General features: G+C 40.4%; 1 protein-coding gene across 1 annotated transcript in view; it reads right to left on the minus strand.

Annotated features, from left to right (window-relative positions):
* Positions 1 to 14,475, minus strand: part of sptbn5 (spectrin, beta, non-erythrocytic 5) — a 48,055-nt gene extending 33,580 nt beyond the window's left edge. The window contains exons 1-17 of the mRNA XM_027278753.1: positions 14,362 to 14,475; positions 9,749 to 9,916; positions 8,574 to 8,690; positions 8,214 to 8,371; positions 7,877 to 8,105; positions 7,652 to 7,738; positions 7,464 to 7,571; positions 6,158 to 6,242; positions 5,866 to 5,999; positions 5,495 to 5,715; positions 5,225 to 5,363; positions 3,256 to 3,390; positions 2,847 to 2,935; positions 2,566 to 2,719; positions 1,411 to 1,614; positions 774 to 980; positions 224 to 395 (exon numbers count right to left, since the gene is read on the minus strand). Coding sequence (XP_027134554.1) covers positions 224 to 395; positions 774 to 980; positions 1,411 to 1,614; positions 2,566 to 2,719; positions 2,847 to 2,935; positions 3,256 to 3,390; positions 5,225 to 5,363; positions 5,495 to 5,715; positions 5,866 to 5,999; positions 6,158 to 6,242; positions 7,464 to 7,571; positions 7,652 to 7,738; positions 7,877 to 8,105; positions 8,214 to 8,371; positions 8,574 to 8,690; positions 9,749 to 9,916; positions 14,362 to 14,475 — 2,521 coding nt within the window. The remainder of the gene's footprint in view (positions 1 to 223; positions 396 to 773; positions 981 to 1,410; positions 1,615 to 2,565; positions 2,720 to 2,846; positions 2,936 to 3,255; positions 3,391 to 5,224; positions 5,364 to 5,494; positions 5,716 to 5,865; positions 6,000 to 6,157; positions 6,243 to 7,463; positions 7,572 to 7,651; positions 7,739 to 7,876; positions 8,106 to 8,213; positions 8,372 to 8,573; positions 8,691 to 9,748; positions 9,917 to 14,361) is intronic.
* Between the last annotated feature and the right edge of the window lie 3,995 nt (positions 14,476 to 18,470).

An 18,470-nucleotide genomic window follows, 5' to 3' on the forward strand; every position in this document is an offset into this window, starting at 1 on the left:
CGAATAATGTAATCATAACAAATACACACCTAAGGCTGTTCATATTTACCACAGTGGAATTACAAATCACAACAAATACTGATTTCCAAATGTTGTTAACGGAGGCTTTGATATGATTTGGGGTTTGATACTTCCATAGTATTTATATTCCACCATGACAACATTTGTTTCACTTCCATTGTGCTTTGCTGCGGGACAGTGCCACAGAGCAGACCTCCAGTACCTCTCTTGTATCTGAATCGGACCTTGGCCATGCTGCTCTCACTCTGAGAAGGGGAGCTCCCAGAGCTCCTCACAGCCCTGGCGCTCGGTGGTGGTGATGTCACCGCTCCTGGCCCCTCCTCATCTCCAGAGGAGTCGCTGTACTGGATCATCTTACTCTGCTGAGGCTCCTCCTACACAAGAAGAGAGTTTTTAGAAATATAAAACATCCAGTGACAAACCAGGCTGTAGTTAGTAAAAGAAAAGATTCTCCGGAGGGGTAAGTTACACTTTAAATGTAAAATAACTAATTTCATTTCAATTTAATTGTAAAGACGATTGAGTAAAATAAAACCATAACATGAAATATCTTTTGTTTTTAAATCAGAATGTAAAACAGAACATCAGAGTGTGTCTGTGATATGTAAGTCAATAAGGGCTGAATTTAGAGTGAAAGTAGATGTGGGCACATGCGTGGTTCTGTTTTAGTACATGAACACATTCACACATCGTGTTCGTCTTACATTTCATTCTGCACAGTCAAAAAAAGTATGATTTTCATCTGTACTTACAGTCAGAGCTGTTAGCTGTGCTGCACTCCTCGCTTGCTCTGACAGTCTTTTTATCTCTGACCCATAGGCTGCCATTTCCTTCTCTATCCGCAGGTGGCGCTGCAGCAATGCCGTCGTGCTCGACTCATCCTTCCCATGATCCTCACTGGTCAGCAGTGGTTTCCTGTCGCCCAGCCAGGAGTTGGCTTCTGCCACATCTGCAAAGTACTGAAGAAAGGAGAAGTAGCTGTGTAGTAGTGTAATCTAGAAACCTTGATCAGGTCCCCACAAACCACAGCCACATTTAATAACTGTGACTGTGGTTTATGAGGACGCAGCAGGAGGTTAAGAGAAAACAAACCAAGATGGCTGATCGGATGGTGCCAAACAAAGCTCTGAATGTTTTGGCTGTTAAAAACAATTGTTTGTTTTCCTGGCCAGGAAGACATGTTAATCAATAGCGTAACTACAATGCTAGCTACTGCACGGGAGTGAGCAAAATATTAAGTAAACATAATGACAGTTAATATTTTGTATCGTCGCTATACTCATGTAATATTCATATCCTTATGCAAACAGACAAAAAACAGACAAAACAAACTTCAGTGCATCTCTCTATCCCTCTATCATATGCTACCCTTCCTGTTTGATTGTCTACCTGTTTTATGGCTGCAGCTGCCTCCAGCCTGTTGCGGCGTCCTGTCGCATCATCGATCAGGTGACCCCACTGCTTCTTCAGCGTGCGGATCCACTTCTGGATAGCCCGCTGATTCATCTGACTCTGTTTGGACAGCAGATCCTGACCTCGACCCTGAACCCCCTGGTACAAAGACTCCTGGGCCTGGAGCTCGGCTTCCAGAATCTGACAGGATGTAATCAGATTTATTTAGCGAATCAGTTGGTACAGATCAAATGTTTATCTGCATCCATCTGTTTCTAAATGATCCTTTTTGTTTTCCATTATTATTTTATAATAATTAATCATTTATTCAGTATATAACCATTGTTATTATAGTCACCACCAGACAATAACAATCAAAACTGAACGTGTTATAGGGTGTCGATTAGCTCAGTTGGTAGAGCATCCGCCCCATGTACGAAGGCTCAGCAGCGGCCCTTTGCTGCATGTCGTTCCCCATCTCTCTCTCCCCACATCCCCGTCACTCTTCAGTTGTCTCTGTCACAAATAAAGCTCGAAAAAGACCCAAAAAAATCTTTAAAAAAAAAAAAGAAAAAACTGAACATGTTATAAAAATCATTAATTTAAATCAATTTGTGTGGTGAATTCACTTATTCAGAGAGAACATTGAAAAATCTGAATTTTCAATTTTCCTGGTTAATAATAATAAAACACAAAACTCATGATGATGGTGATTTTCCTTCCTACAAGGGTTCTATTCTTTTACATTTCAATTGAATGATATTTTGTTGTTATTTTATGTTTTGTTATTCTTTCTTTTCTTTTTGCTGCATTATGTAAAGCACTTTCTTTCTAAATAAACTTGCCTTTTTTTAATTGAGGTTTTATTTTTTTTGGTTTAGTTAATTTCAGTAAAACATTTTAACTTCAAGTTATGGTTCTTAGAGTTTTTTGCAGACTGTCTGTACGTCGTGTTCAAACCTCAGAAAATTCTAAATACAAGAAATGAAAGATAAATTAGTCAATATTAATATGACTAGAATTTTTTGTTAATATTAAACAAATAAAAAGTAAATAAAATTAAAAATAAATATCTAAATAAATGTAAATATAAATAAATAAATTAATTTACTATCCACTAAAATGGCATGTTCATGTACTCGCATGGCTCACCTTGTGCTTGTGTTGGCTCAGCTGGATCTGGTTCAGGTCTCGTCCGAGTCCAGACGTCTGCAACCTCAACCAGTGTTCATACAGCCAGGCCTCTAACTCCTCGCAGTCATAGAAGAACTCAAACAACCTTAGCTGAGCCTCCAACTGCCTCCTCCTGATAGAGGAAAGGAAGAAGAAGAGAGAGAGAAGGATGAAGAAAGACAGATGGAGGTGTCAAAGAGCAACATATATTCATATCTGTTGGTCAGCAGATATAAAAGAAGATGAAAAGAGAAAAAAACCTGTTGCTGCTGTGGGACACCAGAGATTTGTACTGAGTGTCAAGCGCTCTCACTCTGCTCTGAATCTGCTGACCATCTCTCACTTTCACCTGAGAAGAAGACAAACACAGATCAGGACCTGAACCAGGAAGAAGTACTCAGATCTTTTATTTCAGTAACAGTGGCACAAATATAAGTAAAAGTCTGAATGTTAAAGTACAAAAGCAAAACTACTTGTTATGCAGAATGTCCCAGAATAAACATATTATTGGAATATAATTTCCCTGAAAGGTAGTGGGTAGAAGTATAAAGTAGCATAAAATAGAAATACTCTATAAGTGTCTCAGAACTGTACATAAGTACAGTACCTGAGTAAATGTACTGTCTGACAGTATGTAAGTATAGACTGGGATGATAATCAGCCTTGTACCTTCAGCGTTGTGCTGCTGATGACAGCGATGGTTTCACCGTGAGCTGAGATTTGAGCCTCCAGGAGATCCTGTTTTTGAAGGAGAGACTCGACCTCCGCCAGCTGTTTGCCCAGTTCAGATGAACTGGCCTGGGACTGGAAACAGAGAGGACAGAAGAAAAAGAAAACGAGAAGGTTTACAGAAAATTCAGTTTGGCTGAGACAGGTTGAATTGTTTTTGTCTTTAATATAAAAATAAATGTGTTAATACTGTAAATGGTGTTAAAACAAACAGCCGACCAGGGTTCAATTCCAACCTGCGGCTGCAGGTCATCTTTCTCCCAACTTCCTGTCACTCTGAAGCTGTCACTATCAACCTTCACTAATAATAAATTAGCCTTGCAGATGAGCCCTTGAGTCTGTTTTGTTTAAATTACAGTGAAACTTTATTTCTTTACTTGAAAATAAAAACTAATAAAAACAGACTTTTCATAGATATTCACTGAATTTAATGAATTTAACTAAATTTGTAAATGTTTGACAAACTGCTTCTTTCTTTTTGTTGTTTCAACATAATCTAACTCAAAGTCCAACATACTTGCTTGTCCTGGAGTTTGAAGGCTGTAATAATTAGCTCTTTGAATTCCAAAGTCAAAAATAGATTTTCTAAAGAGTCAGTTTACATAATGTTTCATCATCAACTGGATTTTTAGAAATTTAAAGGTACAATATGTAAGACTGAATCCCAAACAGTGGAGTGAGTCGCCCCGCTTCCCCTAACAGCGGTTACACAGGGTGCCATTGTTGACGTTGATGAACCTTAACGTAATCATAACTTGCTAAACTCTGATACTCTACCTGTTGTGTTCTGGTTTTGTTTATTTCATGAATCAGCTTCTAAATCAGAGTCTGACTCACAATTTACGCTGTAAAATAGTGACACGAAGAAGTTTAGTTTGGTTTGAGAGAGAGAGAGCACTGCTCAAGATACATTACACGGTAAATCAGATCTGACTACTGACTACAAGCTGCTGTTGCATATAAGAGACGTCCCGTATCCCGTTACCTGTGTATTTTCCTCTGGATTTCGCTCAGGAAACGAGAGCAGTCTAACGTTACATGCACTGACATTAGATAACACACATGAAAATGATGAGAAACCCTAAAGTGATTATGTAAGTACACAATGTATAATCACGTTACTGTGCACTAAGTCACCTAACGTTACTGTAATTACTGTATTTGTTTTTATTTTATAAAACGTGACATCGTCAGTGTTGCATTAGACTCGCTGGCAGTAGCATTTCCATTACATGATTTCTGCATTACTTTGGTTATAGGTTTTCTTAATGAATCTCTCAACTGCTGTGTGTGGGGCAGCTGAACTAAACACACCATCATCACCTTCTACAAACCGCTGCTCATCCAAACCCCGTCTCGTCTCCTCCAGTGACTGACAGCCATCAAATACCACTCAAACTGAGCTCTATCAAGACAGAGTTTGTGCACTATGAAACTATAAAAAAGCTGCTGTAACCTTGCTTGTTTTGTTGTTGTTGTTGTTTTTGTGTATACCTGACCTCTACACCTGTTTCTGTCTCTCAGGTCTGGTAGAGTCCAACTCTGTCAAACTGCTGCTCTCGCTTGCTTCCATCGTTGTCCATCATTGTGTTTGCCACAAATTTGTTTCATACCTGGCAACCTCGGATATCGGTCAGATATATCAGACATAGCCACGCTATAACCAAATGTCATGTCAGCTGAGTGTCTGAAGTTTCTTTAGAAAGCCCAATAAAAGCTGATGTTGCAGGGGAAGAAAAAAGGCAGCATGAAGTAAAAATCATTCATCTGCCTTATAAAAAGTGATATTTTCTCTCCTTGTGGCAGTAAATGCATCATTTGTAACTTCTTTATATATTTTGTATATACCTCTGTACTCTGTGTCCTCCTCAACAATCAAATGTGTTATTAGAGTTTCAGCTGAACTCACCTGTAGTTCTTTCAGTTCTTGGGAGACGAGCTCAATGTCTCGAAGGATGCTGAGATTTTCAACTACATTTCCCAGCAGACTCCTCTGCTCTTGGAGTTGCTGCAGGAGGTCCTTCCATCGATGATCGATGCTTTCCTCTCTTACAAACAAACACACACACACACATAAACATTCAGCTACTATCGCTCTATCTGTCAAGTTTACATTACACAAGTCTTTGTTCACTCCTCCAGCTTGTGAACAGTTTGAAAACCTGAATGTCTCTCTCACCTCCTGATGATCTGCTCCTTGCCGTGGTAGTTTCCTCTCTCGACGGTCTCAGCCATGTCTCTCAGAGCGCTGAAGCGTGGCTCTCTGGCCAGGGCATCGGTGGCCAGGGCCTCCAGACGCCGGCCGGCTGCCTGAGCCTCCTCCAGGGTGGAGAGACCTCGGATGTCCTGCCTCCGGAGCAGGCGCAGTGTATCCTCCAGATATCCGTCCCTCAGTGCTGCCTGGGTCACCAAAACCAACAGACTATATTTAAAGAGCAACATGTCTGCGAGTCCTTTTTATTTTGTTTGAAGTTTAAATTCCCTCAAACTCATTAGATTCAGGGAGATTTGGATTGTGTAAGATGTCTTGTCTTAAAGGATAGACGTTACCTTCCTTTCAAACTTCTGGGCGAGCTGCTCCAGGTTTTCCAGGCGAAGCAGCGCCTCCTGCAGGGCTCGCTCTCGCTCATGTTCAGCTCGCTCCAGCAAAACCCAACTCTTCTCGATGTCACCCAGAGTTTTACCTTCAAACACAAAAAAAACACAGAGACAGAACAAGTGGTTTTACAGGAGACCGCAGAAGTCACTGGTGGACTAATCAGCAGTTATTAATGGTCTATAGCAGACATCTATTTTCATCTTTGTGAAGTGAAGACAGTGTGTATCTGTGTGTGTTAAATACCATCTGGAGGGTTGTAAGCCCATTGGTTGTTGGCTGCTAGCTGAGTCTTCAGACTGAACAGATGAGCTTCAATCGCCCCACGCTCCTGAAGACAGAGACAGACAAAGAAATTACAGAATGAAATACACAATACGGCTCAAAGGTTTGGAGTCGCCTGCCACAGCAACGTGATTCAGTTGAGTCAGACGTCTGAGAGGACTGCTCTTTATTTCTGAATGGTCTTTCATTTTCTTAGGTTTGGAGTCGGATGTTATTTTGTATGAAGGGTTTGTTCTGTTCAGCGAGACTGACAAGTGAAAGAGCAGGAGGAGACAAAGAACCTCTGAGCAACAGTTACATAAGAATACTTGAAATCATCCTCAGTCGGTAAAAGAAACTGGAAGCTTCGTATCAAAATCTGTGCAGATTTGAATAAGAACAGTTTCCTGTTTCAGAGACGAGTGAACAATGGAGACTCCTACAAGCTGGAATTATCAGACGAGCTGTTTTATCAGCGCTGTTCTTAAAACTTCAAAACAGAAACAGAAGTTAGCTCGACTGAATGTCAGTTCAAACCTGTTAAATCTAAACACTGAGTGACTGCAGAGGCACTGTGTGCTAGAGCATGAAACGGGCCTTAGAAGTCAGGCCCAGCCCGGGCCAGATAGAATTCAACTTGAGTCCGGCCCAGCCCGTTTTGATTGACAGCTTTGTAGAGTCCGAACCTGTTTGCAGCCCGACATTATTCAAATGTGCGCATATGGCACAAAAATGGATGCTGACGAGGTGAAACAGATTTCACCTCCTCAGCATCCATTTTTGCACCTGTCTCTTGCAGATCGAAACGCATCACATGATCGCTCATTTACCGCGCAAGTCATAGCACGTCATAGCCCGGCCCAGGCCCGATTCAAATAATAAAAATTATGCCCGAACCTGTGTGCTTCAGTAATGAAATACAGATAACACTATTCTCTCATCATGCATAACTGAAGATGATGGCTAATGGGATGCTTTGATCATTTGACTTAAAAAAATCAAAGATATTTTTTTTTGGCCTTTAATGATAGGACAGCTGAAGAGAGACAGGAAGCAGAGAGAGGGGGAATGACACGCAGAAAAGGGCCGTCCGATGCAGGATTCGAACCGGGGCCAGCTGCAGCGAGGACTGTGGCCTCTACACACGGGGTGGCCGCACAACCCACTACGCTACTGATCAACACCAATAAAAAAAAAAGATATTTGTGATCATTAATAAAGCACTGAATACGCAGCACAGCAGAGATCTGAGAAATAAATCAAGCTGCACAGGTGAAGGAGGTCTTGCCTGGTATTTTGGAGGTTTCTCTACAGTCCTGTACGTCTTGAAAGCCGTCATCAGCTTCTGCAGCTCCCTCACAGAGTTTGGGAATCGTCTGTCATTCAGCTGCACCACCTTCAATCAATAATTAATCAGTCAATCTGACAAATATATCCAAATGGCAGCAATGTTGTTGTTGTTTTTTTTCTTGTTACCTTGGTTTTGATCCAGTGAAGCAGATCTGAGACCAGTCTCTCATACTGGACCTTCATGTCGTCCAGCTCCATCAGCAGCCCAACAATCTGAGAACATTTACAAAGATGATTATTCTGCTGTCTTAACAGCAAAAGTAGCGCCTCCTTATTATTTTTAACCTCGATGCTGCGATACTCCTACTTCTGTAGTGCATCCTGTTATAGTGGATCAGTGCTGGCTCAGACCTTAGCGAGTCTCTTCTGGATGGTCTGTCCCTGCTTCATCTTGGAGAAGTAGTGGTAGTACAGGGACACGTAGGTCATGATGGACTTCTCGTCTGGATGAGGGACCACGATGTCCTCCACCTCCAGCAGCTGCATGATCCCGAACTGCCGCTCTGCCAGAGAGAAGGCGTGTTCCAGGTTACGACGAGGGTCATCACCATGGAGACGGTGGTAGTCAAAAAGGTCAGGCCTGGGATGGAGGGAGAGGATGGAGCAGATGGGATGGAGAGTAGGAGAAAGGGTGCATGTGTGTGTGTGTGTGTGTGTGTGTGTGTGTGTGTGTGTGTTTGTTACTTACCTGTGTGCGTGGATGAGGGCATTGAAGGCGAGTCCGTTCCTCCAGCTGGATGAGAAGTCCTGCACGTCAACGCCATTGTAACCTGCCGTTTTCATCTGACACCAGATCAGCAGAGCCTCCTTCGCTGAGCGGTGGGCCACGCTGCCTCCTCCTCCCGCCTGGGAAGGAAAGGATGAGAAAACCGAAGAAGAACAAAAGGAAGAATAAAAGAGGAAGAGACAGCAAAGTAGGAGATAGGGAAGGGAGTGAGTAAAGGAGCAGAAAAGGTCAAGAAATAGGTTGAAGAGGAAAGACGAAAATGATTTTTGATTAAGAATCATTTCAGGGTCTGGATATTTTCACAGCTTGTCGGTTTGTTACCTCATCCAGGTTGATGGGTCCGATCTGAAACCTGAGGATGATGATCCACAGCAGACCCAGGATCAGCGTACGGTCTCCGTCAACAACATTCTCTGGACCAATCAGATCTACCCGAATCTGACAGGAAAGACAGTGATTTGTTTGTTTAGAGCTTGACAGAGGACGGAGCTGCTGCGGGACATTAAAACCTTCAAACCATCGGTCAAGTATGATTTAGATTTTTAAAACAAAAAAAAAAGATAATTTGATAAATGTTCTTTGGTGAAAGATGAAGGTCAGTTTGTGTCACAACAGAAAAATGATAATCTGCACAATATTCTTATTTTGTCCACACAATTTTGTAATGTAATGCATAAACATTAACACAAGATGGCGCTAAATGCTAAAAAAAAAAAATACAGACTTAAATCATGAATGACTTTAGCAGGTCTGAGTCAGTGGAGAAGTTATGTTCATTGTGTGAAGATAAAAATGAAAATTTGAGTGACAGTACACACACTGAATCATTTCCTGTTGGCTTCAAACAGTAAGGTTTGTTGATTTGTTGTGTACTAACACTGGTTGTATAGTGTATACAGTTAGCATGTAGTATGGATAGGACTGCGGCACTAAGTCACACACCACCAACTATTTGACTGATTTTGGTGAAACTGGATCATATTTTATGGAGAAAATGTTTTCTGCTTTTCCCTCTGATGTCCTCCGGCTGCTCCGCCTCAACTCTCTGTGATTTACAGAGTTTCCTGATGGACAGTGAAGTAAACTGCTGCCAACTGTAGCTGCTGTTAGCTAATGTTAGCTCAGTTTGTTAGCCAGGCTGCCCGGACTGTGAACTCAGAGCACCGGGGGAGTGTTAGTGTTTGTACCACAGGAGTTTTGGACCACCAGGAAGAAGAAGAGGAGGTTTACAGGCCCGGGCACGGGGGGATGACATGACAGAACCAGAACAAGAAGCAAAATTAAAACTGGGACTGACTTTTAGTTGTTGGTGAGAGCTTGGCTGAAAGACACCAGAGTGTTAAAGTAAACCAAAAACCATGACTGACTGGTCACTGACTCAAACCCGGGGTAGTGCATCGTTTGCAGGAACAGGGTAAGAAGTGGACGGTGAAAAGACTTCACATTAGAGGGTTCATGTGAGCACCTGACTTGTTTCTGATAGACAGATGAATTACCTTAGTTTTCAGGAAGCTGATAGCGATGCTGTTGTTCTCCAGATTGTGAACTCTCAGTTTGCCTCGGCTGGGCGCAGGCAGTGTCTCTTTGGAGATGAGCTCCAGCAGACGAATCAAAGCGACTCCGGTCTTCAGCTCGGTGTAAACATCGGTCAGCTCTACGCGATCCTGCAGGAGGCAACGACAGTTAGGGACTGACACGTGATCTCTTAGGAGCAAGTTAACTTGATTTTCAGATTGCTGAAGCATCATATTTCATCTAAAGATAAACTTTAAAATGTATTTGTACACAGGACGAGTTCATCCAACCCTGAAATCACAGCGTGGTCAGGACGAATGATTCATGTGAGCACCTCACTGCTGTTCCGTTTCACATTAACACAGATTTAAATACTTCTTCCACTTCTACATATTGTACAGTGTGAGTGGTTTAAGTACACAGAGATTTAAGAAAACATGTTTACAGCTCTGTGACTGACAGGAAGTTCACTGTGAAAAAGAAAACTTCTCTTAAATCATCCTGAGAGTCGAGTGCTCCTTCCCCCTGAAGTGTGTTACATAATGTCTCTGCCCAGTCAGGACATCCTGGTTATCTACAGGTCAGGTAACATCTTACAGCTAAGTACGATGGGTGACGGTTGTACCTAGACTCACAAGTGTTTGTTCTAAATCGAGATCCTCTCTGAGTCCACCATCTCTCTTCCTACGAATCTTACTGACCACCGACCTTGTACACCTCCCTGAGACTTGCTGCTTCTCTCTGTTTCGTATCAGGATATTTTTGTGTTTTGCACAGTTTGTCGAACAAAGCAGGACACCTGAAGACAGCGCTGTGATAGACATTCATTATTCTCTAACATTTTATAAACTGTGTGCTGACTTGAGTCATAAAAAATAACCTGAAACTTTTGCCATTGAAAACAGGTGCAGTACTAGTGAGTTGTTTTCAGAGGAACAATTTCTTCAGTAAAAAGTTTAACTCAAAATATGTTTTTTAATTCATTAAAGTAGATTAACGTCAGTCCTAAAGAAAAGACATCAACATACATGGCTTTGGTTTATAAATATAAAGAGGATATAGCGAACATACAAAGTACAACTGAAGTTTTGTTTGCTATGATCATTCTGAAGATGACACTAAAGTAGTCAGTGATGGACGAAGTATTCAGATACTTTACTCCAGTAAAAGTACTGATACCACACTGTAAAAATACTCTGTTATACGCCCTGCATTGAAAATGTTACTTCAGTAAAAGTATTAAAGCGGTAAAATGTCTCCTGAGTTGTTCTGTTGTCTCTGATCTGATTGGATGATTGCGACAAAATCTCATCACAATTTCCCAAATCGTCTTTCACAGCGTCTGTTATCCAACTAACAGTCAACGTTCTTACCAACACATTCAAATGACTCAAATGAAAAAAGCAGATCTGAAAATTATCTCAACCATCACTGATACTTCATGGACTGATGATTTCAGCTGTAGATTTAGAACAAAATATCAGATTTTATAAACTCTTCATATGTTTTTATGTAAAAGTCTTCATTTGTGAAGAAACTAAAGACTACTACTACTAAAGACTCCTAAAGTACAAGTGCTTCAGATGTGTACTTACAGTACTTAATGTACTTAGTTACTGTAAATATTTAAAGGTTGTTAATATTTCTGAGTCTTTTATCTCATTCTTTGTGATTTAACATCCTGTCTGTTTGTGCAGGATTTTCCAAAGTTTGGTGGGAACACTGGGCAGATTAGATTTTTGGAAGTGTGCCATTGAACAATTAGCTTTAAAAAGCTCAAACCTGATGTAGAGTGATGTGTTTGGGTGTAACTCTTGATAGCCATGAAACAGGAAGTAGAGCTATCAGCTTTTTATAGAATTACCTTGCTTTGATTTCCTGTCGCTTTAGATATAAACACTCAGAGTTCATCGCAACAAATGTAAAATATGCCATCACTGTGAAAAAACCCCATCACCGACCCCTTCAGAAGAGAAATAAGCCTGGATGCTATTAAAGTATTTCTCAGTTAATAGCTTGGTCTATAAAATATCTGAAAATGGAGAAATGTCAACATGATATCTTCATATTGTAACACACAGTATTATTATGTTTACTGTCAAAGAAAGACAGAAAACCAGAAAATATTCTCAGTTTGACATTACATTACAAAGAAACTATTTATATGATTAAACAATTAAATTTGAGTTTAGTTAACTGATTGGCTAATCAACTAGAGCACAGTACATGACTTTACATAAGAGCTCAGCTGGTTAACACTGTGACAGAATATCATATTTTATAACCTGATCTAAATCAAAATTTTGGCGGTCAGATAGACTTTGAGTAAAAATACTTTATTTGCTTTAATAGTCAATACTTTGCTGGGACTTTGTTGACTTCCATAACCGACTACAGATTATTTATGTTTTTTAAAAATGTCTACAAATGTATTCTATCTATGCAATAGTAAAAAAAATATTAACAACAGCATTTCATATTCGGTTTCGATATTCGGCCAACCATTTCATTTTTATTCGGTTTCGGACGAAAATTTACATTTCGGTGCATCCCTACTTACAAAAGCTGCTCATGTTAGCTGGTCATCTATTAGCCACATGTTTTATCTCACAGTCGGCTGTAATGTTGGATTTAATCATTCATTTCCTACAAGGCAAACATTTGTCACTGTGGACAGAGTCACAAATAACAAGAATGACTTTAAACATGTAAATCATGTTTCATATGGCCGTTAGGGTTCTTGTATTAAACTTGAACATTTCAGTCACTCAGACGTTCATTAAAAGCTTTAGGTGGAGAAAGAGAGAAATTCAGGCTCACCGAAGAAAGTATAATCTTCTTATCGACTTATAAGGTAGCAGAAATGCGATGTGAGGTGAGTTTATAGCCAGAGACAGAGTTTACATCACAGTCTGACTTTAACGGATAAACAGTTATCAGGTAACTCTACGGTCTGACTGGAGTGCTGCGCAGCCGCAGTGTGCTCAGTGCTGACACTGGTGGTTACGATGTGTATTACAACAGTAATGATTAAAATGCTAGTACCAAAATCATAAACACTGGTTGAGTAAAATAAGTAAGTACATTTACTAAGTACTGAACTTAATTTTTCGAGTTTTTAAATATTAATTTTAAGGAACTTGTACTTTAATAGTATTTCTAGTTCATATTATGTTATACTTCTACTCCATTACAGTTTAGAAACAAATACTGTATTTTTTTTACGCCACTACATTTACTTGATAACTTAAGTTACCAGCTACATTGCACATTTAGATTACTGTAATATAGAAAATATAATCAACAATTAAATTATGATGCATTTTTACAGGTTAAGATACACAATTTGAATATTTTATATACTAGCAGGAAAATATTTAAAATCTGCTTTATTAAATTAACTGTTCAGTTATATTTCCTGTACATTATTTCTCTCCATGTTATGGACTATATGGTGTCATGTCATTCTGGTGAGTGTCATTTTGTCTGTTTTTGGTATTCACATAAAAAAAAGTGTAATTTCTTCTAAAAGACTAAAAACAACATGCCTGTGTGAAATGATAAACCTCCGTCATGATGAACCATCAGATCCAGAAGTATCCCAGAGAACAGGCATGTCCTCCAGGTATTTCTGCAGGATTAGCTGGTAAAATAAACGTACGGGTGGAAACAGTGACAGAGTGTAAGCTCTGCATGTTTCCCTCCCTGCTGCCATCCCACAGAAATCCCAGAGGAATTCTGGGAATGAAGAGCAGCAGCAGGCCTCAGTGTATAACATCTGGCATCCACTTATCAGAGAAAACACGTGAAATGAAATCCAGAACAATGTGAACTGACTGGAATCTGTTAAACCTGCCAGCAGTGCACGAGATGGAGCAGCAAAACTTCTATTTATAATCGGTTTAATACTGAGAGCATGTGGAGGCTGAGGTCAACTCAGTTATCATGACTAATGATGATTAATGTGTGTTTGCGTGTGTGTTACCAGCTGAGAGACGATAGCTGGTTATCAGACTGATAACGGGAGGAATAACACTGACATCATCACTGCAAACACTTTAACATATGAAACATGTCACATGTTTCTATGAGCCAAGAAGGGAATCTGTCTTTGGCAGATACTCGTGTACAGTACATTCAGTCCTGCTATGTTTCCATGCTGGCTGTGTGTGTTTGTTGTTGAATCAGTCTGCAGACGCATGCAGGCAGCTTCATTAGTATTATTATCACTAACACTAACATTGACTCGGCACATTTCTGAGCCATCAGGATTAGAAAGCATGAAGCCAGGTGCCAGTTAATAAACAAACATTAATCATATTAATTAGATAAAATAAATAAACATTATGATCATTGTTGTGGCAAAATATCTTCTCTTCTTGTGGTGTTACCAGCTTGACTCATGGTGGCGCCTGATGTTAGCAACCTGCGTACAGCAGCTGTCTTTTAATAAATTAAACACAGTGGTTTAAGACTGTATGAGGTGTCAAAATAAAGACAAATTAATTAAGATGAGTATTGCTGCATTTTGTTGTTGTTTATAAATTCTAAACAGAAATGTTCTTCATGTCTTTTTCATGTCTTCCTGTCTCACCCCATTCTTGGTGAAGACGCTGTTCATCCACTTGGTGAAGGTTTTCTTCTGGACCGCCATCCTCTGCTCCTGAAGCTCTCTGACCCGCCCTGCCCCATCCTCCTCGCCCTCCATCCTAACGGAGAAGGTTACAAAGATGGTTAAGAATGATGAATCTCAGTAGGATTTCTTCAGGTATCTAAACTAAAGTTAGACACATTACACAAAGGTGCATCCTAACCAAGTGGCAACCTCCTGTGCTGGGAAATGAAGCCACTGTGGAAGTGCTAAAAACTGTAATTCTTCAAGTGGTCGCTTGAGGCTGGCTCCAGAAGTGAGTCAGTCTCCATAAGTCCCCATGTTTACATGTCCAACTTCACAGCAGAAATAAACATGTTTACAGCCTGATACAAAAAACTGTTTTGGTCTCTGTAGCTAATTTCCCCGTTCATGACAACTGTACTGAGGGTGAATTTATATACAACTCACCTTATATTAAGACTTAAAGTTATGCAGAATTAACAGCATGGCCACTTTGATTGACAGGTGGGTGTCATTACAGATGACTTGGCTTTTAGATTGGGCAGACAAGGCAAGACTACTCGCAACCAGAAAAACAGATTCAACTTTAAAGCAGCTCAGAAACCTGTGGATAACATCACAGATACGACCTCCATTCATTATACAGTCACTGGTTTTTACTAGTAAATTTGGCATAATGTAGCAAATTGCACTTAGTTTACAATACGTTTGTGTTATGTTTGTTATGTCTGTAAATCTAACAGCTTTGTGTGTAAATGCACAGAGGTTTAGTGATGGCTGAGTCATGAAATTTGAAAGATGAGGTCAGTGAATGTACTTTGTGTGAAAGTAAAGTAATCCATGGTTTTGGTCCTCATTGACATCTGTTGTGCTGAAAAAACTTTACATCTGTATTGTTGGCCCGCATTACAGAACTATGGTATTCATACTTAAATATTGTCATGATACAGGACAGGTTTATTTACATTTTCCCAGCATTTTAGTGAGACTATGTAACTTTTGAAAGTGGAAATAACAATTTTGCTCTCACAAAGCTGAATTCATAAATGCAATACATCTAATAAACTGTGGTTTTTGCTGCTACAGTCGTACTCAGTCTGGTATGACCAGTCTGTTGGCTGATGTTGGCAAAGACAGACACTGCTGTGTAATTGGCATAGGTGTTTTATAGATAGATGAAAAATGTTGTTGGTGTCAAAGTCCTACATCCAACATCTACCCTAACCCTACCTGACCACCTGCCTGCTGAATGTCTGCTGTGTGGTACGACAACGAGCATTAGGTGGACAAAAAAAAGGTAACAGTGAGGGTAATGCAAACAGCTGTCAGACACAGGTTTAAATGATGCAGCGTTTTGGCTGGACACGTGATGACCATGTGCTGTCAGCTGGGTGCTTCACTGCATTTTATTTGTTTTTATGCTGACAGAAGCAGTGACACCTTCAATTCAACCCGGCTGTAAAAATTCCTCATGTCATAGTCCATGTTGCATGTGTGTGTGTGTGTGTGAAAGTACAATTTTAAGGTACTTAGCATGAGTATTTCCATTTCATGTCACGTTATACCTCAAAGTGAAGTGAAGTGAACATTTGTCTAGTAATTTGTGTCTATATAGTAACAAGTTTCAAAATCTGCCATTGCAGTGAGATAATTTAAACTATTTTAATAAAGTAAAGTACTTAATAATAAAGTGACTTTTTTTAATTCTGTCTTTTTTGAAGAATTGAAGTTGTTGTGTCAGAAACTGGTAGAGATAATCCACCAGAATATTTCACTTAATTTGTGAATTAGAGTCTTTTCTGGAGGATCGGTCAATCCAGAACATTTTGAAAAGTTTGAATGCATCAGTCACAAAAAACATCAAACACTGGCTTTCATAAGGACTGCCACAGGAAAGGAAGACCAAAAGTTACTTCTGCTGCAAAGGAGAAGTTCATTACAGTCACCAGCCTCAGAAATCAACAATGAACAGCATCTCAGATTAGAGCCCACATAATGCTTCACGACCAGTGTTGTGGGTAGAGTACTCTAATTACTTTTTTTGTGTAATGTAACGCGTTAGTTTTGTGCGTTGCAAGCAAACAGGTTTTTATTTTTGGTAACGCATGAGTACTAACGCGTGTACGTAACTTTTATTTATAGGTGACGCCGTAACATAACAGATTACTTTTACGTGATGGTAACATTGTAACCTAATTAACTTCTTTCCAAAGTAACTGTACCCAACACTGTTCACGACCAAGACAATCAAGAAATAAGATAACTGCTTTGACCACCGAATACAAGGAATGGACATAAGTCCAATAGAAATCCGTACTTTGGTCTGATGAGTCCAAATTTTAGACTTTTGGTTCAGACCACTATGTCTTTGTGAGACGGAGAGAAGGTGAATGGATGTTATCTGCATGTGTGGTTCCCACTGTGAGGCAGGGAGGAGGAAGTGCAATGGTGAGGGGGAGCGTTGCTAGTGACACTGTTGGTGAGTATTCAAAATTTAAGGCCAGTAAGAAGAGATACTTTATTAATCCTTCAACGGGGAACTTTTTTTTTTCCCACTCGGGGGCTTAGGGGCCCTTAAGCCCCCCTGAGAAGGGGGGGCTTAAGGGCACCCCGGCAGTGCCCAGGAGGTGAACTAGCACCCCTCCAGCTACCAGGCCACCTTCCATAGTTTGGCCCATGCTGGACTTGAACCGGCCACCCTCCGGTTCCCATGCCAAGTCTCTATGGACTAAGCTACGACTGAGCTACCACAGCATTCTTCAGCAACATGTACTTCTATCATTTGGTTTTCAACCAGAACACCTCCAGGTTCTGTAAGGAGGTAGCTCTAGCAAAACCTTGTTTTCAGGTCGTCATCAAACTCTGCAGTGGCCTGATAATGAGCCACTCATTTGAATCAGGTGTGGTGGAGGAGGAAACATCTAAAACATGCAGGGCAGTGGTCCCCGAGGACCAGGATTGAGAAACACTGTGTTATATTATACTGCAGTTTACTGCTTCTTTGCATTCTGCTAATCAGCAGTTCACTATAATGATAATTGAATCTAATTTGCATATCAGAAATAATTGTATTGTATATGATACATGTACAGAATAGGGGAAATCATGCCTCTCTTAGGTTTTTCCATTTGTATTATTTTGTTTCATTTTGTTCTTGGTATCATGTTTTTTTAGACTGTAACACCCAACGGTTTCAGACACTCCCCTCTTCAGATGTGCTGTTGAGATATCTGAATCTCCCACAGTCACCAGTTATCTCCACTTCAGCAACATCAAGCGATCCTCCTGTCGCCTCCACCTCTTTTATTTTGTGGGCAGTTAAATCTTACACTCTGTGTAGGCTATTTATATTGAATGTATATATTATATTTAGTTTCTTGTGTCTTTGTATGTAAATGGGCAGTGCTGCCATGCAAGGGGGGCACCACCTTAAATCTTGCCTAGGGCGCCAAATTGGTTAGGGCCGGGACTGCCTAAAAGTCAGCAGTTGGCACCTTACATGGCAGTCAATGCCTACAAAGTTGCTCTATCAGTACACCCATTACCATTTGTAAGGGCTATAGAGTGCTGCATCACAATGACCTGGCCTATACCCAACTGAGATGTTTTGGGACGAGTTGGACTGCAGAGTGGAGGAAAAGCACTACAAAAAACGAGAAAAGGAAGTCTGGAAATGTATCTAATATGCATCTCCCATCAGATCAACAGGAAACAGAGATGCACAATCACACAGGACTAAAATAAACTGACAATAATAAATCCTTCAGAACACTATACATGCTTAGAAAGAACAAAAGACTCATGAGAAGACAATAAAAATGGAAGAGGAGCTACTGGTGGTACTTATAGATGCCACGGCTGCACATAAACACACTTAGACAGTTATTGGTTTTACCTTCCACTCTCGTCCTCCTTGATTTTTCAGCTGTAGATTCTCAGAGTGAGAGATTAGAAAACCACATATGATCCGACTGAATCATCTGATGAAGCCAAATGTTACCAAACAAGGCTGAGTGTGTGTGTCCATACTGACAGTATGAACTTTGACACCCACCCCCCTCCACCTGCTGTCAGGTGAGTGGAGCTGC

This window comes from Larimichthys crocea, chromosome V (genome assembly GCF_000972845.2).
Source record: "Larimichthys crocea isolate SSNF chromosome V, L_crocea_2.0, whole genome shotgun sequence".
Classification (NCBI taxonomy): domain Eukaryota; kingdom Metazoa; phylum Chordata; class Actinopteri; family Sciaenidae; genus Larimichthys; species Larimichthys crocea.